This window comes from Antedon bifida, chromosome 9 (genome assembly GCF_963402885.1).
Source record: "Antedon bifida chromosome 9, ecAntBifi1.1, whole genome shotgun sequence".
NCBI classification, from domain to species: Eukaryota; Metazoa; Echinodermata; class Crinoidea; order Comatulida; family Antedonidae; genus Antedon; species Antedon bifida.
In genome coordinates this window covers 19030098-19051488 of record NC_136234.1, presented here as the reverse complement: position 1 = coordinate 19051488, position 21391 = coordinate 19030098, and the positions used below count along the sequence as shown (strand labels likewise).

The 21391-nt window shown below is 33.6% G+C and overlaps 4 protein-coding genes across 5 annotated transcripts; 1 reads left to right on the top strand and 3 right to left on the bottom strand.

Moving 5' to 3' along the window:
* Positions 1–34: 34 nt before the first annotated feature.
* LOC144852200 (uncharacterized) lies at positions 35–12909 on the top strand. The gene is made up of 16 exons (XM_078709953.1): positions 35–110; positions 557–768; positions 951–1157; positions 1566–4887; positions 5168–5219; positions 5410–6541; positions 6949–7099; positions 7744–7860; positions 8138–8254; positions 8601–8783; positions 9077–9139; positions 9692–9811; positions 10181–10252; positions 10441–10524; positions 11058–11198; positions 11491–12909. The coding sequence occupies exons 2-16, from the start codon at positions 617–619 to the stop codon at positions 11551–11553; spliced, it is 5976 nt and encodes a 1991-aa protein (XP_078566079.1). The 5' UTR covers positions 35–110; positions 557–616; the 3' UTR covers positions 11554–12909.
* Positions 425–21118, bottom strand: LOC144852242 (uncharacterized). Of its 2 annotated transcripts, XM_078710020.1 has the most exons (4): positions 20937–21118; positions 20624–20726; positions 20222–20361; positions 425–435 (listed from the first exon to the last, which is right to left on the bottom strand). In XM_078710020.1, the coding sequence occupies exons 1-3, from the start codon at positions 21102–21104 to the stop codon at positions 20261–20263; spliced, it is 372 nt and encodes a 123-aa protein (XP_078566146.1). In that variant the 5' UTR covers positions 21105–21118; the 3' UTR covers positions 425–435; positions 20222–20260. The 2 variants fall into 2 exon arrangements, with proteins under 2 accessions (XP_078566146.1, XP_078566145.1); XM_078710019.1 differs by lacking the exon at positions 425–435 and having other exon boundaries at positions 20214–20361.
* Positions 13003–14972, bottom strand: LOC144852248 (cytochrome c oxidase assembly factor 6 homolog). The gene is made up of 3 exons (XM_078710027.1): positions 14843–14972; positions 14238–14404; positions 13003–14010 (listed from the first exon to the last, which is right to left on the bottom strand). Exons 2-3 carry the CDS (start codon positions 14400–14402, stop codon positions 13918–13920), a joined length of 258 nt encoding a protein of 85 aa, XP_078566153.1. The 5' UTR covers positions 14403–14404; positions 14843–14972; the 3' UTR covers positions 13003–13917.
* Positions 15774–19807, bottom strand: LOC144852224 (uncharacterized). The gene is made up of 4 exons (XM_078709990.1): positions 18863–19807; positions 18301–18424; positions 17936–17991; positions 15774–17459 (listed from the first exon to the last, which is right to left on the bottom strand). Exons 1-4 carry the CDS (start codon positions 19643–19645, stop codon positions 17322–17324), a joined length of 1101 nt encoding a protein of 366 aa, XP_078566116.1. The 5' UTR covers positions 19646–19807; the 3' UTR covers positions 15774–17321.
* Positions 21119–21391: the final 273 nt, after the last annotated feature.

The window sequence follows — 21391 nt, the reverse complement described above, 5'->3', positions numbered from 1 at the left end:
TGACCACACTCTAAACGTGAAAAAGCCAGTGAATGAAAAAGCTAAGCGACGAGCATGCGGGGAATGTTTTGCTAATAATAATTAATAATCAAATTATTTAATAGGCCCTAGTATGTTTTTATTATTTAGTTAATGCTTCCCATGATAAATTCGCTACATGTTGGCCAAATATATTTTGCAATCTCTTCAATTATTAAACTCTCTTGTGATGTTACGGTCTGCAGCTAGTACTGTAGTAGAATTAGCTTAGCTAGCTAGAGAAGAGTAGTACTAGAGGGCTAGGTACTAATAACTAATAGGGATTAGGCCTAGCCTAGGAGTAGTACTATACTATATCTCGCACTGGGCTGGTCTGTTCAGAGTGAAACTAGAGAAGTAGGCTAGTACTAGAAGTAGTAATCTCCAACTCTAATATTTTAACTTCTCTCTTGTATTTTCAGTAACCTAGTAAGTAATAGTAATGTTTTTTATACATTTAGATGGCCAAATAAATATCTGCTAAGTATAGAAGCTAACATGTGTCATCCTCATTTGTACTATTTTTAAACACCAACAGTTTCTCCATGAAGATACACAATAGAAATTGAGTTAAAACTAAGTACCAAAACTTGAAATTATGGATAAACCTGATCAAGATGATGGCAAGGATCCGCCACTATCTAAACTCTTTTGCGAAGTCTGCTCCTTGGATTATCCAACTGAAATGCAGTTTTTCGACCATCAATGGTCTGCACTACATCACAATCAGATGGAGAAAAAATACCCAAGGTTAGATACAATGCTAATAATACTCAGTCTATTTCCTGTCTAGCTTATCTGGATAAACCGTCAATAGCCCTTTCTCCTCAAAGAGCAAAATATGACTCGATTAGCTCAATATAGATATTTTAATTCATCATGCTGGTACTGTAAATATATTCTTTTTAATGATAAATTATGTTCTCTAATAGGTTTTTACATCATTGTCGACTTTGTAATTTTGAATCCTGCAACATTGGTGAATACTTAAAACATTTGATTGGTCAACAGCACAAAAATGTTTTAGAGAGACGCAAAGAAAAAGCACTTGCTGCAAAATTAGAGGCAGAAAAATTAGCAAAGCAAAAAGCAGCAGCAAAAAAAGAAGCAGAAAGAAGGGAGTTAAGATGGACGGAAAGGTATGGTTAAACGAACTTGGGAGGGAAAGCATTCAGCGTTGTAGTATAGCCAATTTTGGTAACAATATCACTTGCTACGCATTTTTTAAATGGTTTACCAAAAAACGCAATATAAAGCTACTGTATGCATCAAATTCAGATTGATCAGAAGTTATGCGATGAAAGTATTCCTTGCCAGGTTTCTGCATATTTTCTTCAGTTGGCTTCTTTTTTTTACTGTATTCAATTAATTTATATAGAAATATATTTAACAGTCACTGTGTATCATCATGGTCATTGTACAGTAACAGTAAACAGTTTTCTTTCACTAGCTTTCATCAACGTTTTTTTAGAATAGTAAACTGTGGTACATGAAATTGTCATTATATAATACTGTATTATTAAATATACGTGTTTGTATTTCTATAGAATGAATAGAGTCTCTCAAGGAAGGCATTCTAGAAATTATTTTCGAAGACAAGATGAGCAGTTTAGAAGAAATAATTGGTTTAATCCATATTATAAATACAATGGACCACTATTTAAGTCTCAAATGAAGCATGGAGATAATTTCAATAATTATCAACAGCGGAGAAACCAGAGAAATATGAATTACCCTCGATATAATCATCAAAGAAACTATGATCAAAATCACTTTGCTCAGGACAGTTATACACCAGAAAATGCTTACCACTTTGGAAAAATGTCAAATGTACAACCTACCAAACATGTACAAAGAACCAAAGGTACTGCTGCCACTGAGGTTTCATCCTCTGTCTCCTCATCAACCAAATGTGAGAAGGATGCTGTGACCACTTCAAAAAAGTCGAACAAAAATCCTTCTAAAAACAGTCATCCAAAATTAAAGGATTCTAACAACAGAGTAGAAGAGAAAGACACAACATCAAAGAATACTACAAAAACCTTGATATCAAAAAGAAGTTCCAGTTTTGCAAACCCAGATTGTTCTAAGATTAAACATGACACCTCTACCTCAAGTGCCATTTGCAGCACTACTACAAATTCTAAGATAATTGATACACCAGATGAACAGGATGTTGCTTCACAAATTTTAGCTACCTCTAGTGATCAGTGTAGACATGCTGATCAGCCTAAACCAGATCAGACAACTGCTGTTGATCAGCATAAACCATGTCAGAAAACTGATGTTGGTCAGTATAAACCAGGTCAGAGAACTGCTATTGATCAGTATAAACCAGATCAGAGAACTGCTGTTGATCAGCATAGACCTAGTCAGAAAACTGCTGTTGGTCAGCATAAACCAGGTCAGAAAACTGCTGTTGATCAGTATAAACCAGGCCAGAAAACTGCTGTTGGTCAGCATAAACCAGGTCAGAGAACTGCTGTTGATCAGTATAAACCAGGCCAGAGAACTGCTGTTAGTCCACATAAGCCAGGTCAGAAAGCTGATGATTGGCCTGAACCTAGTCAGACCAGCAATGATGTTGAACAACATAAACAAAGTCCAAGAACTGACATCAATCAACGTATACCAGATCATAGTACTAATCAACATAAAGAAGGTCAGACAAATGATGTTGATAAATCTGATGATCTGAAAGAAGATGAGGAAAATAAGGCTGATAAAAGATCCTCATCCAAACCTATTTCAAAGTCATTAAAGCCAAATGTTGGAGCTTCTCGCAGTAGACTTCATGTTGGCATACGAAATCAGATTGACAATACTGAAAATCCTCTGCAGCAGAAGTTAATCCAGATATTGAGTTCATCAAAATCAAAACACATGCAAGAAACTGAAATTGCAAAATTGAAGATAAGTTCAGGGTTGCAGAAAAGACTGCGAAAGCGTTATGAATTGCCACAAAGATCTTCTGATGGACAAATAGATGATGAAATGCAAAATATTCTATTTAATTTAAGAGACTGCAATATGACAGACATGGCTGGAGATCCAGAGCTGATGGCACAGTTACAAGCATTTGGAATAGAAGGTCAAAAAACCTCACTTGCTTGTTCTGAAGATGTTTCTGGTTCTGTTCAGACCACATTTTGCACAAATACTGTTATAAAACAGGAACCTGAAGATGATAGAAACAAAAATGCTCAGATGTTGATTAGTGTGTCAAGAAAAAGTAAAAGAGCTGATTTGTATTGTCCACCTTGGGTTACCTCTTCATCTGTGACTAATGCTGATGTTATAGGACAGAGAACTGTTGAAATATTAAATGATAAGAACATAACTCAGAAGTCAACAAGTGTTTTAAGAAAGGACAACAGAACTGATTCTTCTTGTCCACCTGGTGTTGCCTACTTGCCTAAGACAAATACTGATGTTGTTATAAAAAAGGAACCTGTTGATATAGTAGATGATAACCCAACTGCCCAGATGGTAACATGTGTTTCAAGAAAAGGTCACAGAACTGAATCTTCTTGTCCACCTCATGTTACCTCTTCACTTATGACTGACACTAATGTTATAAGACAGAGACCTGTTGAAATATTAAATAAGAACACTAATACTCAGAAGTTAACAAGTGTTTCTAGAAAGGACCACAGAACTGATTCTTCTTGTCCACCTGCTGTTACCTCCTTGCCTACAACAAGTACTGATGTCGTTATAAAAAAGGAACCTGTTGATATAGTAGATGATAACCCAACTGCTCAAATGGTAACATGTGCTTCAAGAAAGGATCAGAGAGCTGAATTTTCTTGTCCACCTCGTGTTACCTCTTCACCTGTGACTAACACTGATGTTATAAGACAGAGACTTGTTGAAATATTAAAGAACAGAGCTCAGAAGTCAACTAGTGTTTCAATAAAGGATCACAAAACTGATTCTTCTTCTCCATCTGCTGCACCTCCAACTACTAATGTCATTATAAAAGAGGAACCTGTTGATATAGTAGATGATAACCCAACTTCTCAGATGGTAACAGGTGTATCAAGAAAGGATCAGAGAGCTGATTTTTCTTGTCCACTTGCTTGTACCTCTTTGCCTGTGACTAGTACTGATGTCGTAATAAAAGAGGAACCTGTTGATATAGTAGATGATAACCCAACTGCCCAGATGGTAACAGGTGTGTCAAGAAAGGATCAGAGAGCTGATTCTTTATTCCCACTTGCTGTTACCTCCTCGGCTAAGAAAAGTACTGATGTCGTTATAAACGAGGAACCTGTTGATATAGTAGATGACAACCCAACTGCTCGGATGTTAACATGTGTTTCAAGAAAAGGTCAACAAGCTGATTTTTCTTGTCCACCTCTGGCTACGTCTTCAACTATCACAAGTACTAATGTTGATAAAAATGAGAAACCTGTTGAAATATTGAATGATGATAGCACGAATGCTTGTAAGTTAACAAGTGTGTCAAGAAAAGATCACAGAGCTTGTCCGCCTCCTACTACATCTTCAACTATCACAAGTACTGATAATGTTATAATTATAGATGAGAAACCTGTTGAAATATTAGATGATGAAAATGCTCCGGTGATGAGTGTTTCAGGAGAAGTTGACATGAATGATGTTTCGGAGAGTTTTCCTCAAAGTAGTAACTCAATTAAAAATTCAGGGAATGCTGGTGGAATTGGAATTTGTAAAAAAAAGTCATCATTAATGAAAAAGAATCTAGAAACCCTCCTTGACATCTCTGTTAGAGAAGAGTCATTGCATCACGAGTTGAAGGGAATGGAGGAAAGTATTCAAGACATGGAAGATATTATTCAGTCAAAGATGATAGTTCTGAATCAGTTTAAAACTTCTAAGCAAAAGGTAAGGAACATCAACATCTTCACTTCTTTATTCATGTTTCTGTCAAGCCTTCTTAATTTGGATCATTCATTGTTTTGGTCTACCTCTTGTTTATGCTATGGTTTCATTTTATTTTGTTATTATCCAGTATAAATCTAATTAGTTACTAATTAGTCTTTGTTCTTTTTGCTCCTTCTAGTAAAGTAAAATGACTTCAGTTTAAACTGAAATGAATTTTTAATTTATGTTTTGTCTCCCTTCTTGTGGGCATATGTTAAGAGGTTTTTTTTCCTTTTGGTAGTTGGAGCAGGACCTCAAAGCCCTCAGAGTTCAACGTATGGACATTTTAGAAGGTAAGTCAGGAAAAAATGTAAAAAAAAAATTTATATTTGCAGAAGAACCGATTGAATGATAACAATATCAGAGTATGACTTACTATTTCATAGTATCGGAAATAAAAGTATTTTGAAAAGTGGTAACTATAATTTTTTTTTAACTGAATAAAAACAACTTTAAATAAATATTGCTTTACTCCTATCATAGGGTCAAGACAGGGTAAAGAACCTAGCGTTAGTAGACAGCAGAACAAAGTTGTAGCAAGTCCTCAACAAGATCAGGAGGTTGATACAACCTGTAAAGACCTGCCTGCACAAAAAGTAGATAATGGACAGTCAAGTACTGACACAACTGGAAACAATCCTTCATATCCTCCTGCTATTGTCTTCACAACTGATGCCAAAAATGTTGATATGCAGACAGTTGCGTCGCTAATTTCTAACCCCAACATTTTTCAGGCTATTCAGTGGCAATTTAACCAACTAAATAAAGCGCCAACTGATCCGGATAATGAGGCATTAATTGTTACGTTTCCTCAGAAAGATAATTTATCAGAACATGAAAAAGAACAGAATTCCGTTGAGGAAAATGTAATGGATGCTGCACCTGTAGAAGAAAACAAAAATGGGATACAGAAAAAAAGGCTAAAAAAGAAATGTACTGAAGACATTGAAGATCCATCGTCTCAGAGGAATAATTTATCAGAAAATGAAAAAGAACAGAATTCCCTTAATGAAAATGTAATGGATTCTGCACCAGCACCAGAAAAAAACGAAACGAAAACTGGCATACAGAAAACAAAACTCAAAAGGAAATGTACTGAAGACAATGAGGAACCGTTAGTGAGGAGGCAATCAAAACGGTTAAAACAAAAAGTTGTAACAAAAGAAGGCATAGTAGAAGCTGTAGGAGATCCTAACAAGAAAAATACAGATAAGGTTCTCTTCAGAGGGAAGAAGGATCAATCAAAAGATTCTTTCATACTTTCTTCATCAGAGTCTGATAAGGATCCAAATGAACTTAAGAAAACTTCATGCAAACAACGACTAAAAGGAAAAGAAAAAACATCTTCTAATTCTAATACGAAATCAAAAGAAGGCAAGATCAAAGCATTAGAGGAGAGTCATAAAAAGAAAAATACAGATAAAATTAGCAAAAAGTCTAGAAAAGGAGAAAAGCGGAAAGAATCAAGAAATCTTGAACTTAAAAGAACTTCAATCGAACAGACTGCTAACTCAGAACCAAAGAAAAATGGAAACAATAAATCTCAAAATGAACCATTAGAAGAAATGCAATTAGCAGATTCTGATGTTCAAACCAATTCCGGTGAAAATCTTTGGTAAGAAGATAAACTTCTTATTCAAGCACTGTATTTTATCTCATTTCATTTATTCAGTAAAGAGCGACCTCCGGCTCATTTTATAATAAAAAATCATGTTCATTTTCAGACATGCAAAAATGTCTTTTCATAAATGATTTAGCTAAATACAATGCAAAAAAAAATGAATTTGTTGTAAACTATTTGTAACAAAATATTTCTAAGGAGGTGGACGATTATTGACATAAATGATGTAATACCAATGTACATAAGTCCTATGCCATAAAAAATGTAAAAATCCCTAGTAACATTGAGATATAAAAACAAATGAATAAACAGTTAAAAAAGTTGATACAATATTTGATTTTTAATGTCTATGATGAATATTATAATATGTATTAACCTGTAAGACATTTATTATTGTAAAGTGCTGGACCAGAGGAGGTTGAAGCAAGATGTCATGACAAGGAAACGATGAGGTTTATTCAATGTGAAGAAAAATTGCTTAGTATGAAGATTGCCAATGATGTGTTGTATTGTACTTGTAAAGACAATATCATAAGAGCCTACAACATACAGGCAAGTGATAATAAGTAATAAGAAGGCCTTAAAATGTGTAATATTGCCCAACCGACCCAAAATGTTATCGTTCATTCATCAGTGGAAAATTACTTCCATTTATTGTCATATATTGGAAATTTTGAGGGTCAGCTTTTTTTTTGTAATATAGATCATTGTTTTTAATCTGAGATTACATGTATGTACAAGTTTCCTATAGTGCCCTCTCTATTTTATTATATTTTGTTCAGTAATAATTTTTAAGCAGAGCTACATCATTACTTAAATACATAAACACAAAATTAGATTATATAAATAAATGATGACTTACCCTGTGTTTTTTATACTGTGCTTCGGTAACATATTGTTGTTGTTTTTTTGCTGATTTCTTCTCTGCCTTATCCTATTGATGTGTGAGCATATCACTAACGTATTTGGGCACTTTGTTTTGTCAAACTAGTTTGACAATCGAGTGTAGACAAAGCTTTACTTTTGCCATCTTCTGGAGTAAAAGGAGCAGATCTAGGGGTTTGCGATTGTAGTGTGAATGCTCCCCATTTCGACAGCCAAAATGAAATGTTGATCTATTTTCGATGTCAGATGGTGGAGCCAAACTGGACTTGCGTTTTTGCCAATCTTTAATGACGCCCTTGTCTTGTTTTCAGACTGGAGACCTGGAAGCTAGATATGTTGGCAGTTCAGAAATACTCTGTATAGAAGTTTTTGAAGAGAAACTCTTTGTTAGTTACACAGAACTACAGCTTGCTGAATTTAATTTAAAAGTGAGTCTGTATTCTGCTCCTCTTCTGTATATTTAAGTATTTTCCTTAAATTGTATTCACTTAGATAGAAGATTTTTCTTTTTTTTAGTGTTTCCCTTATAGCCGAAGAGTGTATGGTGAATACATCCACTGGTTTCCACTCAGGACCCAACATTTGGTAGTTTTTTTTTAGGTTTACGAATTAGTTTCTTGTGGATATGTACACTAGAAACAATTTGAAAGATTTTAAGATCTGCATACAGTAAATCTGTAAATGCGTTACTTTTTTTTTCTAAAGACACATAAACGTGAACAAGATTTCCACTGCTCAAGTGACGTTTTGTGCATGCATTATAATGGGAATGCACTTTACATAGGAATGAGAAATGGCATTGTCGCAGTGGTTGATTCAGATGTAAGTATTTTTGTCACAATTAAAGTGTACCTAAGTTGTTAAAAATTATAAGCAACTTCCGCATTGATAATTGGTCAAGCAGAACAAGCATAGTGAAATAATGGAAGTTTTTAAAAAGATAGGGAGTTTGGTTATTTTTCCATTTTGGTTGATGACTATTAACTTGTCGACAAAAACCGGCCCTATGAGTTTTACAAAATGTACAGACCCTTTTCACACTAAATATTAACAATCTGGGTTTGAAAAGTAAGTTGTTACGATAAATATTTATGTTTGTGAAAAGAGTCTTAAAATAAAACAAATGCACCATACATCAACAATTTTCTTTTTACTTGTTACTATTTAGAAGCGTAACCTGAAAACAAAGTATGAAGACCCATCGTCAATAAAGTACATAACATCTGCAAAGAGACAAAATACTAACGTTTTGATTATTGTCAGTGGCGCCATTTTTATCATTAAAGAGACTACTGGAGAGGTAGTTGTGATCCTCAAGTCTGATATCAAAACTAATGTTATTGATATCAATGTAAGTAATGTATTTTATTACAATTAATGTAAGTTTTGGTCATGTGTATTAATGTTACAGTACTAGCTCACATAGTTATGGACAGACAAGAGAGCGCTAGAATTGGCAACACTGACGTGACCTTTTGGGGAGGAACATGTAGTTTAAAAGTGTAACATCTAATTTCACAGCGCCGTGAGCAATGATGTTAGAATGGCGCTATACAAATTGGAAATATTATTATTTTTAGTTAATGGAGTTGAACTTTGGTATGGCTACAACATTTTATTCTGGTATATTTTGTTTTTTTATAGGTCATTAGAGATAAGTTATACACAGCCAGTAAATCGGGGATAATTTATGTACACAGCATAGATGTAAGTCAGTTATGCTACATTATGTATTCTGTCAAAGTTACCACTGTTGGCATAATAAATATTACGAATATACCTGCTTGATTGCAATTAACACTATGTTTGGATGTATTTCAATTTATAGTGCCCTCTATGATTCGATCTGAGTTGGGGTGACTTTTTAAAACTTTTTACAAACTACATTCTACTTTATTTAAAGATGTATTGTATCCCAAAAACATGAACAATGAAGATCACTTCTGCAGAGAAAAACCCCAAAAAACTTTCACTTATAAAAAGACAAAACAAACAGTTAAATTCAACCAAAAACCCATTGGCTGGCAGCCAATTTACTTATTGTTTGCTTTATAAATTACAATTTTTCAGGTAAAAAATTTGTTTTTCGATCCAATTTTTGGCCAAAGTGAATAACTATTATGGAACATCAAAATGACATATTAAAAAAAAATAGAAACAAAAATAATTTCAGGGTGACAATGTATCTTTAAGCTACAGTTTCTTAATATTTTTGTTGAAATTAATTTATGTTTTCAATTTTATATTTTAAATAAACAGACAGGTAACAGATTGCAAAGTATTTGTGTTGATTCATATTTTTCACAAGTACAAATTGTTGGCCAGTCAATAATATCTTTTAATAATTTGAAGAGTGTCATCAAGGTGTCGAGTGGCAGGGTAAAATAACTCTTTATTTATATCTCTATTTTAGCTGAAATTTTGGAGTGAAATTTGTAGCTGTAACTATGTTTACACGTTCAAACTAGTTTGACAAAAAAAATGTGATACGCCTAAAGTATGGTAGTGATATGGCCAAATATGGTAGTGATATGACATCGTCATGTCCATATATGGGCACATCACATTTTTTTGTCACATAAAGTTTGATAGTGTAGACAGAGCTTTATGGTTATCCTTGGCAATATGCATAAAATTAAGAATAAAATAAAAAGCCTAGCTTTCTGAGACTTATGGTATTTTAACGTGTGAAATACTTCCCAAGTCAACTTATTATTAGTTTTTAATATTGTTCTTATTTTATTTTAGAACTTGCAAATTAAAAAGGAATTTTCTATTCGTGGAGAACGTCTACAAACGGCGCTGGTTCATAACCAAACGGTTGGTATTTTACTAGCAAAGATACAGCCCCAGAGTGGGTACCCCCCAACTCTCCCCACCCTCAAATATCATCTGCAACATCATAATAATTGTTATCATAATAAAAGTAATAGCACTCTAATACGTGCTCATAGAAATGTTATTTTGATTTTAAAAATCAATTATTTTTCCGGTTTTGTTCAAATTAGATGATTCTTGGTGGCAGGGAAGGAATAATGTGTTTTTATGAACCAGTTATTCATTTTATTCGTGGACCTGATGTAAAATGCAAGGTAAGGTTCTTTTAATATAATTTTAATCTGAAACGACAGCTTACAAGGCCCTAATGGCAGCATGTTCTTTAAAAACTAGAATGGCACAGAGTGTAAACCTCCGCCTAGCCATATAAAAATTGAATCACTTGTTCCCATACAGCTATCAAACCATCCTTTTAAATCTTTTGAAAATCGGGCAATAACTTTTTGAGTAATCCTGCTAACTAACAAATATAGAAAGAAACAAACTCACCTGATTGACCTCATAACCAGGGGAGGATCCAGCAATATAGATTAGGGGGTGCGGGGGCCTAAATATTTCATAATGATATTAAATGATCGGTCAGGTTGCAGAAAAATAAATATAGTCATTATTTAGTTTTAAAAGACATGGCTATTTTTGCTTGTTTATCCCCCATCTAAATCCCACCTGATAACCTGATAGTGCATACTATTGCACGCCATGTGACCCACAATCGTCCAATAAAAATGACAGGAATTTATTACACCTATTGCCTAATGTACAATTTTTCCATTTTAATTACTGATAGTGGAGGAATTGTGGGATGTTAATGCATCCTGATAGACTGTTTCACCATTTCGAGAACCATTGCAAAGACACATCTCAAGATTTTAAATGCAATTGGAACAGATGTCATTTAGTTTTAAAAACTACTAAATCACTTAGAAAGGTTAGTCGTTTACTATACAGATATCTCCTGCTTAAGCTCTGTCTACACTATCAAATTTATGGGACAAAAAATGTAATGTGATGTGTCTATATATGGGCGCGATGATGTCATATCACTAACATAAAGGCATAAAGGTTGATAGTGTAGACAGAGCATTAGTCTGGTGTCAATCTACACAGTTCCCTATATATATGTCGATTTGTGAAAGTTGTGTATGGGAAACAAAACTAAGGAAAATATAAAATTTAATTAATTATTGGTTCTATCGCATGTTTTATTTTTACCATTACAGCACATAAAGATGCATTTGAAAGGATCCAAGAAGGTGAACGTTTTCTATCTGAATAAGCTTTAAGATATTATAATCCAGACACCAGCAGAGGATGTGGTAAATAGAACTACAGTACAGTAGCCTAGCGCATGGATTTTTCCCCTTTTTGTGGAAAAATGAACATCACCTCTCGCCCCCTTCCTCTCTATCTTATAACATTCCTGGCTATTTGTCTTTCATTCAGCTATTAGCTGATAATTTATTTTTTTTATTTGTCTATGTAATTAATTTGATGTTTAAATTATACCAGGAGTGCTGGCCATTCAAACAATGAAATAAACAATTGTGATATATCAGTTTAAGCTCTGTCTACACTATCAAACTTTATGTGACAAAACAATGTGATGTGCCCATATATGGACATGATGATGCCATATACCAGTACCATATTTGGGCATATCACTGCCATATTTGGGCACATCACACTTTTTTTGTCAAACTAGTTTGATAGTGTAGACAGAGCTTAAGATTTGAAATAGATGCTATTGTAGTAATGAGATATTTGAATCAGTATTAAGGAGCTTTTGATTTGCCTATTGGTCATAGACAAGACGTAGAATGAGTTAAATCTGTGTAGAGGAATCAAGTAACGTCCCTGCATGCGCACAATGAGCTAACAAGTTCACAGGTCATTGCGAATTAAAAGCTCTATTTGGCATTTAGTATTAAAGTAGTTATTGTAGTATAAGCAGAGTGTGTATCGCATACAATTCCAGTCAAAAGTATTTTAAATTTACCTTGAGGGTAAAAAATAAAGGTTACAAAATAGCAGGGTTCATTAATGGTGTGCCAGGCACATTTTGCAGAGGCTGGAACTAAATTGAATTCATCTTGAGGGTAGAAATTTGTTGCAGTTTATGTAGGGTTCAATTTATGAGGAATAGTATAATTTTCATTGTTTAGATGCAGAAGGAATAAAAGTAGAAGTAAATATAATATTGAAAGAGTGTATGAGGTACCATATGTGCTTTTTTTTAGGCTGAGGTACTAAAAAGTAATGGTAAATTATTATTTTTTGTATGTAACATATAAAGGTTTGAAGTGTGTATGATTAGATGTTATGTATTGTTTATAGAAACCAAATGTCTCCTTAAGGGGGCTGTACCCTGAAATATATTGATGTTTATTTCACAGGAAAATGTACCTTAATAGAGGTGTCACCTAAATTGAGGTGGCCCAAAGGAGGTTTTGTCACTGTAAATACTTTATTTAAAAAAAAACAGAACTGAAATTATTATATTATTTTTTAATTTAATTTTTGTAACATTTTGACCAAATGTATTGTAATACAGTATACATATTTTTTTGTTTAAACAATTATTTCATTAATTTAACTATTCTGTAACTGCCAATAAACTAGTATTGTGTTTTGCAATATAAGTTTTGTCAAATGATTATTTTCCTTCACTAGTGTACAGTAAAATAACTGTTAAATCAACAATGTAAGAAGAAAATATGAGATAGTAAAAAAAGTCACCCAAACCTAGATTCGAACTCCTACTCTTCTGCTCGACATGTAGATGCTTTAACATTAGACCACTTGCACAGTACAGTATGTTCTAGAAAGGCAATCTAACTACAGGAGACTGAGCTCACCTTGCCAAGATAGGAACTTGTAACAGTCCTTTGATCTTATGTCTGGCTGCGACAAATACCAACAGTACTGTACTAAGTACATATTCCCTATGGCGCGCTGTGTCTGTTGAGGGGTGTGGAATTGATAGTTTATTTATTAAACTTGATGGTGTCGCAGCCACAGGTAAACCCTTTGATCTCCAGAGCTCAGTATCCTGTTGTTAGATTGCCTTGGTTCTAGTGTGACACCACCATGATTATAGCAACTTATTTTCCAAAAATTAGTTATTAATTATTTTAGTTTATTAACAACTCAACAACACAACAAGTATTCCTTTTATTATTATATAATTATTATTCACCATTTAGCTACAAAATACAGTTTCTACAATTTCTTCATAACAATTTTATAGTTTTTGAGAAATTTCTAATGGTAGGGTACTACAGATTATTCATAATTACACTACTACAGAAATTTGGGCAAATTATGGACCAACGTAAATACATAAACTACGCAAAATTATGATTTGGCCTGAAATATCGGGAAAACCCCCGGCAATAATTATGAACAAATTTAACGATCTTCAACACAAAAAGCCCTGCTTTTACCCGATCATACAAGTGTCAAAACACACATCATGGTGGCCTTTCGATTTTCAATGATGCGGTTTTTGAAATTATAGGGAAAATATTAGTGTGCTATATTATAACTCCTGTACTCTATTTAAATGGTTTATTTTATCCCAATTAACAACCACCACTCAATCAAGATAACTTTGTGATTTATATTAATGTCTTTGTAGTGATGTCTCGTCATGATGCGCTTTCTTCTTTTGGTTTAAATCCTTCGTATTCTATCTTTTTTTTGTAGTCTTCAAAATCTCTTTTCCTATAAAAATATTTTACCTGAAAAATAAGTAGAAATCAAACTGATAAAATTCATATGTAACCATAACTTTTTTTTGTTAACAAATAAAACACTTTTATATTTTATATTGACCTCAATGTACTATTAGCCATACATTTAATTAAACTGTTTCATAAATTAGGTATCTCAAAATATTGATTTAACAATATTTTACATTATAAATAAAGGAAAATTAAATATGTTTAGCATGTATTCATAATCATACCCATGTTTTTGAGCAGCTAGATTCAAATGCTATTTTGAGTTCTTTGCATTTATCCTGTTCATCCTTGTTCTTGTCTAAGCAATTAAAAAAGAGGTCTCTATTATTCCAGCACTTCTTTCGTTGACCAGCATCTGGGAAGCTATTATTCTTATCTTCTTTTGACATTTCTATAAAAAAAAAAAACAGCATTCTATGAGCCTTTTTAATCACAGCCTCTACTAGTACTAAGTACTAGGCCTAGCCTATTTTATAATAATATATTATTATAGGCCTCCGCTGGATGGGCCTACCCTACTCTACTAGTCTACTACTACTAGCTAGCATAAGTTAACACTTACGAAACCTGTACCCATCTATCATGCATTTTAGGTAGGCCTAGTACCGGATCCCCTGTCTGTATTTATACTGTAGTAGTAGTAGTAGGCTAGGCCTAACCTCCATATCATGATACCGTACCCATCTATCATGCCAACTCGTACCCACCAGCCAGGAAGGTACTGGTCTAATTCTCTAAGCCTAGCCTATCCGGGTAGGATACTTACTTAGGGATAGGCCTAGCTAGTACTAGTTAGGCTTATAATATGTCCTAGGCTATTTCGACCTACTATTTTACTACCCCAGAGTCTGTTTTGTTTGGTCTTCCTAGTTAGGCCCTGCTCTATTTCCTCAAGAAATAGGTTTACGGTTTATTAAGAAGGCTAGGCTGCTATTTCTGCTTTCAATCATAACATGTGTGTCAAGTTTATTTTATACTGACAATAGAGGGCAGCATAATTATTTTTTCTGCGACATGACCGTCGTTCTTATCGAACGGGGTTTTCCCAATACACACAGAATACAACATAACATAAACTCATCATTTTGTATTGCCTTAACATTTTTATTGATTCCCAACTGCACACTTGGTTAATGATGATTTACAAAAAGACTACTTTTAATATTGATAGCAATTCCTAGACCTGAAAAAGTACAATATTACCTGTATATGACTACATTTTAAAATTGAAAAAAAAAATCACACAGATAGGAGTAAAGGATGGTTCAGAATTTACTACAAAATTCTGGCACTAAATAAATCAAATCATAATTATTATTTGGATCAAGTATAGTACAGAATCTGGGCCTAAATTTGGGCATGGGATTACATTTGATTATAGGTTATATCCGATTCAATACTAACAGTAATTGGAAGAGAGTTTAATATTTGATTTGAAATTAATACATTTGTTATGGATCTATACTGTTTATATAGTGTAACTATTACTGTTCTGCTTCAACCAAATGTATTATGTAAATACAGTTTTAAATCGGTCTGGGAAAACCGTGGGGGAAAACCCATGTACATTTTGCTTCTTCTTTTAGCGTATTCGATTCGGAAACCATTGTACTCAACAGGAAATATGAAAGTACTTTTTTAAATTTGAACAGTCAATTATAAAATCTCTGTTAATAGAAAATCTGTTGAGCACTGCTGTTTAAATTAATAGTTAATTAATGTTTAGGCTTCAACCGAATACGCTAATTTTACATTATTTGGTGTTCTGGAAAATCCCATATATTTCTGTTCTTCAACAAATTACACAATTGATTGATTACACCTACAGATTGTATCACTAGTTTATTTTTTAATATTACAGTATACAGAAATCCCCACCCCCACCCCTCTGTCAATAAATGTGAAAAGATATAATACAGAATATTCAGCCTTATAATTGGATAATCTATAACTTATAAATGTTTTTTAAAAAAATATTTTTCAACCTACAGAAAAAAAGAGAGACAGCAGTTTGGATTTATGGAAATTAAAAAATATATATATATTGTACCAATCATAAAAAAATGTCTTTAAAGAATAACCAAATTACAAAACTAATATTGAACAATTTTCATAACCAGTTTGTACATTAATTTGAAAGGGTCTATTAGGGATTCGAACAAGGTTCTCATTGAATATAATGTCGGCACTGTTCTACTGGCTCAGCTGAATTTGATATTAAAAACTTAACGCTACATATTGTTTTGATACATTTTTATATGATATATTTCTCATCAATATCACATACACTAGCATTTATGTAGTGTGAATTCATATTTGATTTGAGGGACAAGAAATGTACCATTTATGTACAATAAAATTACCTTTAAATCCGTCAATTGAGACAACTAATGTACCATAAATTTACCTCCGATTTGACTGGCAATTATTAAAATGTACTAATACCTTTTTGTAAACGTAATACAGGGAAGAGTAAGGCGATTAAGGAGATCAGTTGATAAATACTGTTTTAAATTATATTCATCCCATGTTTGTTCTAAAAATACTATCATTTGACAATATAGAAGAACGCAAAGGGGACACCTTCGGGGCACAATTCCTGAATAGAGGTTGATTGTACTGTACTGTAAATTGTTTGTTTTCATGGGGAAGTGTCCCTTTAATAGAGGTGTCTCCTGAATAGGAGTGGCCCAAAGGAGGGGTTCCATTAATACCTGCTAGTAAATTTTGCTTACATGCCTTAATATATCTACTGTACCTCTAAAATCCAATAGTGGTACATATTATGTACCACCAGAACTATCACTACCACGAACATTCATCCACTGTACCTATCAGAATGTATCATTAATGTTCTCAGAACATACCGCTAATTTTGATACTACATACACCACAGCCACACCTCTGCCGCAAATGGTATGTTCCAGTTACTTTGAAGTACTGTACCAGCTATCCTAATACCTTTTATGTCATACTACTTATTCGTTTCTTTCCGGTTTCTGTCGAGTCATGCGCCCTCAGTCGTTAGCACGGGCACTGCACATACATAATTTATATTAGATGATTATTTACATCTAAAATTGAAATTGATTTTATTCTGTATCGGCATCCTTAAGAATAATCTTGCACTCTGATGAAAAATTTCAGATCAGATTCCACAACAAGTGGTAAAATATTCCACGCCTGTGCAGGCGTTAGTGGCGCAAGAATTGCGGACATGCCACACGTATAGAATTTCAGAATAAAACAACTCAATTGCACCCCAATACGACTCAATTCTGCAATGGTATAGCACCAAATATAGGCATCTATCGCAGCCACAACTTCAAGCGAAGAGCGTCAACGCCATTTAGGTAGTAACGAAACAAACGTTTATCACGCACAAATCCTAGGTTCTCGTATAACCGTAGTGCAGGCTTGTTTGTAATTTCGGTTTCTAACACAACCTAAAAAAGTGTAATAAAACACATGGTTTAATAATAACACTATTATCAGTCTCTCAAACCATGCAATTTAATGATAGTTTTAAGCTCTGTCTACACTATCAAACTTTATTTGACAAAAAAATGTGATGTGCCCATATATGGACATGTCATATTTGGGCATATTACTACCATAATTGGGCACATCACACGTTTTTTGTCAAACTAGTTTGATAGTGTAGACAGAGCTTTACACGTACTGTACACATTTTCTGTTTTCAAAGATCAAATCATCAAAACAAATACATTCTCACTCTCCCAAAAAACATTTCTGTTACAAGTTACAAAATCCTTTTTTGTCCCCTAACATCTTTGGTGTGAAAACACCTTTCATATGAATTTGAATAAACTGTGTAGGTGAATAGTATTATATAGTATACTGTATATATATCATGTGTGTGGGTGAGATTATTATTATAATTTGTAATTAATCAACTTACCTCGTCACATTTATTTCTTATCATTGTCCGTATAGCTTTAATAACTAAATTAGATCCTGTAAAAATAATATAATAATAATTATTACTTTCATAAACTAAAACCCAAGATTTATTTTCCGAGGGTGGTCCATCCAGTCATGGACCTATAATTGGTCCATGATTCAGCCAAAGCTGATCATTAGGGACCCTCACAAAAATACAATATGACAAGACATAAACATGCAACAATTAAAAATTACATAATAAAATAAATAGAATTTAAAAAGATTAATATATTAAAATGTATAATTAATTTATTAATATATTATCACGAGAGTTTATTAATTTAAAATAACAATTAGTGTAAATTAAAATATTTTTGATACCTATTTTTCTTTTCCTGTATGCTTGGTCTACAGCCAGCATAGCAATGTATCCCCTTCTTGCCAATTTTTTGTGATTGTCCAATTTACATACGATAGCTCCTACACAGGTACTTTCATGCATTGCCTAAAATTAAATTTCCAAAATTATAAATGGAGTTATCAACATAATTGAAGTTGTTCACATTTTGGATCTAACAAAGTTGACCATTAGTCATCAAAATATATATTGAACATTGTTCAGTTGATGGGAAAGTGTCCCCTTATAGTAGGGGGTTTCCATGAATAGGGGTGTCCCAAAGGAGGGGTACTTCTGTATTGGTGCCTGGGTACAACTTAATGTCTGGCTGCGACAAATGCCAACAGTACTGTACTATGTACATATTCTCTGCAGCATGCTGTGTCTGTTAAGTGGCGTGGAACTGACCGTGTCGCAGCCACAGATAAACCCGTTGATTTCCAGAGCTCAGCAGATTGCCTTGGTGTAAGCAACCACTCAAGGAACCTGAAAGAACTGTATTATATATATGCATTAATATTTTTATTATTGGTATAATACACCTACCAAAAAACATAGATTTGGCCAATTGTGAATGAAATAGCGATATGTATAGATGGAATAGGGTTCAGACAAATCTTTGGTGATCAAGGCCATTATCGATTGGATTTGTTTTTCTGATTCATAAGCAATCAATTTTACGGGATCTTCACCGTCTTCTCCCGGAATAGAATCAATATCTCCGTCTATCGCAGGAATAAGCGAGACAACCGAGAACGGCTCATTTATGTTTTCAGGTAGCTCATATTCGGAATCAAACGTCGATTCCATTTCATGATTAAATTGTTCAATTTCTGCATTATTAAAAGTTTGTTGATCAAGCACTAGGTGTTGCTCAAGACGTTCTTGCGTAACACCCGATGCCGACGAAAGCATACCACGCTCATCCTCAGCTGCCATTGGTTCATGTGAATTCTTAAGATCATCTATATGTAAACTTTCTATGTGATCATGATTATGAGATGGCGATATATTCATACCATTCAAATTTAATTTTTCTTTTAGTTTTGCTGCAATGTCCACTTCATTATTTAAAATTGGTTCAGATTTCATATGGCACGATCCATCACAATCCATACCATGTGAATTTTGATGATTTTTAGGAATTTCACGTGTCGAGATTTCCCGATGGGACCTATCATTAGGCCCATTTCTACAGTCGTTTATTGAACAAGTCCTCGATTCTAGGCCCATGTTATCATCTGTACGCGCCACGCTCTCCTCGCCATCGCCTCCGCTCCGCACACAAGGAGAATCGGCTTGGATGATCTCTTGTTGGGCCTTGGCCATGGTAGATTAAATAAACCTAAACCTATATACGATGTTATGAAACCAGTTGGTAATACCACCTAGCATTTATATTGATTTCAGACAATCGTACTGCTAGCTTTTCTACAATAATATTTCTTAAACCAATTTTCTCGTGATCGTAACAACAGCTTCCATCTTGAATTTTCCTGAAACAGCCAAAATGTGATACTAACTGCGCAAGCGCGAGATTTTGCCAAAAGTGTGTCGGCGGTGTGGACGACGTGTGATTCAATTTTTATATTAAATACATTTTTTGTTTTTATTCATAATTATATACTGTAAAAATAGTTTTTTTTAATTTAAAATTACAAATTTTAATTTGATTTAAATGTACTATATTTGTAATTTAACGATTTATACGACCTGCAGTACATTTTATTTTAAGGTAAAGTTATATACAATATCGATGTGATAATTAAATAAGAACATAATTAAGAACATAGTCCTATTAATTTTTGTAAAACTGTTTTTATTCAGTAAAATACAGCACAGTAGTTGTATTCATATTCATAGTTTCAATTCAATTACTACTATAATTGTCTATTCTCGTAAGGTATTTGAAATTTAAACTGGAAGATTTTTCGGATCATCACACTATTTTCCTGAATCGCTAAAATTCCTGTACTCCTCTGGTCGATAGTTGATGAAAGTTAGCTCCACCACAACACGGAGTATACACACCAAACAATTGGAAACTAAAAAAAAATAATAAGACAATTTTAATTCATAGTGACCGATGTGAGGGCTCGTTTGTACGGTTTTATTCTTCGAATCTCATATATTATTATACATTTAAACAAAAGAAAATCACAAATAATCCTCGCATATAGAAGAGTTAGGTCCTAAAAAATTCAAAATGAAAAAATCTGTTGAAGAACCAAGCATAGGCTATCACTATGTAATGTAAATAAGTTATATTTTCTAGTAATGTATTATATATATATATTATATATTTACCTATTGCTATCCATTCTCTATAAGCGTGTCTCCAATTCTTTCCAGCTTGGGTGTTATAAACGAAACCAAGCAGAGCCAAGTAAAATGATACAACATGATTCAACTGTGAAGAAGAGGGGAAAAATAGTGAATGGAATTGTTGAATTGAATAGTGCCCTCTATCGTTTAGTAACTTTTTCCAAGGACACGGTACAGTATTATTCGGTAAAACTGAAACGGCTAAGTACATCTTGTTTATCAAAACTTCTACTTCCCGTTCTACTTACAAGGTAGCCTAGACCCACCTTACTACTGCCTAGCTTGTTGTACTTACAAGTATAGTTGTAGTTATATTCTGTGTTGTTTTATCCGTTCTTTCAATCGAATACCCAACAATATCATTGATAATCGTAAGAAAAAGAAGTCCGCATAAAGTGAATGATAAATATACTATCAAGTCTTTCTTTGTAACTCTGGAGATATTTCTACAGTACTGCGCCATCGTGAGAAATAATGAAGAAATGAATACAGTATCCAACGTGTTGTGTTTATAAACGTTGCTGGGGATACGTCCATACCATATCAACAGCCGCGCGCGTAATTGTGAGTACGCACTTCCTACGCTCAGTTTTGAGATTACGCACATACACGCGTTTCCGGTTTATACGCGGAGCAACAGGGCACGACGTAGACTACACTGTATGCTGTATGTTGTAAACAAAATAAAAATGCCTAAATTTCTTTTTATTTGACTGCCTCATTTCCCGGTAAGTTGGTTTGAACACGTCA

Excerpts from the sequence above, each read along its gene's own strand:
- LOC144852200 (XM_078709953.1), top strand. The coding sequence starts at position 617 with ATGGATAAACCTGATCAAGATGATGGCAAGGATCCGCCACTATCTAAA. Across the intron at positions 4,888-5,167 it reads TTAAAACTTCTAAGCAAAAG|TTGGAGCAGGACCTCAAAGC; the intron begins GTAAGGAACATC and ends TCCTTTTGGTAG. Across the intron at positions 11,199-11,490 it reads CTACTAAATCACTTAGAAAG|CACATAAAGATGCATTTGAA; the intron begins GTTAGTCGTTTA and ends TTACCATTACAG.
- LOC144852248 (XM_078710027.1), bottom strand. The coding sequence starts at position 14,402 with ATGTCAAAAGAAGATAAGAATAATAGCTTCCCAGATGCTGGTCAACGA. Across the intron at positions 14,011-14,237 it reads CTAGCTGCTCAAAAACATGG|GTAAAATATTTTTATAGGAA; the intron begins GTATGATTATGA and ends CTTATTTTTCAG.
- LOC144852224 (XM_078709990.1), bottom strand. The coding sequence starts at position 19,645 with ATGGCCAAGGCCCAACAAGAGATCATCCAAGCCGATTCTCCTTGTGTG. Across the intron at positions 17,992-18,300 it reads ATACAGGAAAAGAAAAATAG|GATCTAATTTAGTTATTAAA; the intron begins GTATCAAAAATA and ends TTATTTTTACAG. Across the intron at positions 17,460-17,935 it reads TAAGAAATAAATGTGACGAG|GTTGTGTTAGAAACCGAAAT; the intron begins GTAAGTTGATTA and ends ACACTTTTTTAG.
- LOC144852242 (XM_078710020.1), bottom strand. The coding sequence starts at position 21,104 with ATGGCGCAGTACTGTAGAAATATCTCCAGAGTTACAAAGAAAGACTTG. Across the intron at positions 20,727-20,936 it reads ATATAACTACAACTATACTT|TTGAATCATGTTGTATCATT; the intron begins GTAAGTACAACA and ends TCTTCTTCACAG. Across the intron at positions 20,362-20,623 it reads TAGAGAATGGATAGCAATAG|TTTCCAATTGTTTGGTGTGT; the intron begins GTAAATATATAA and ends ATTTTTTTTTAG.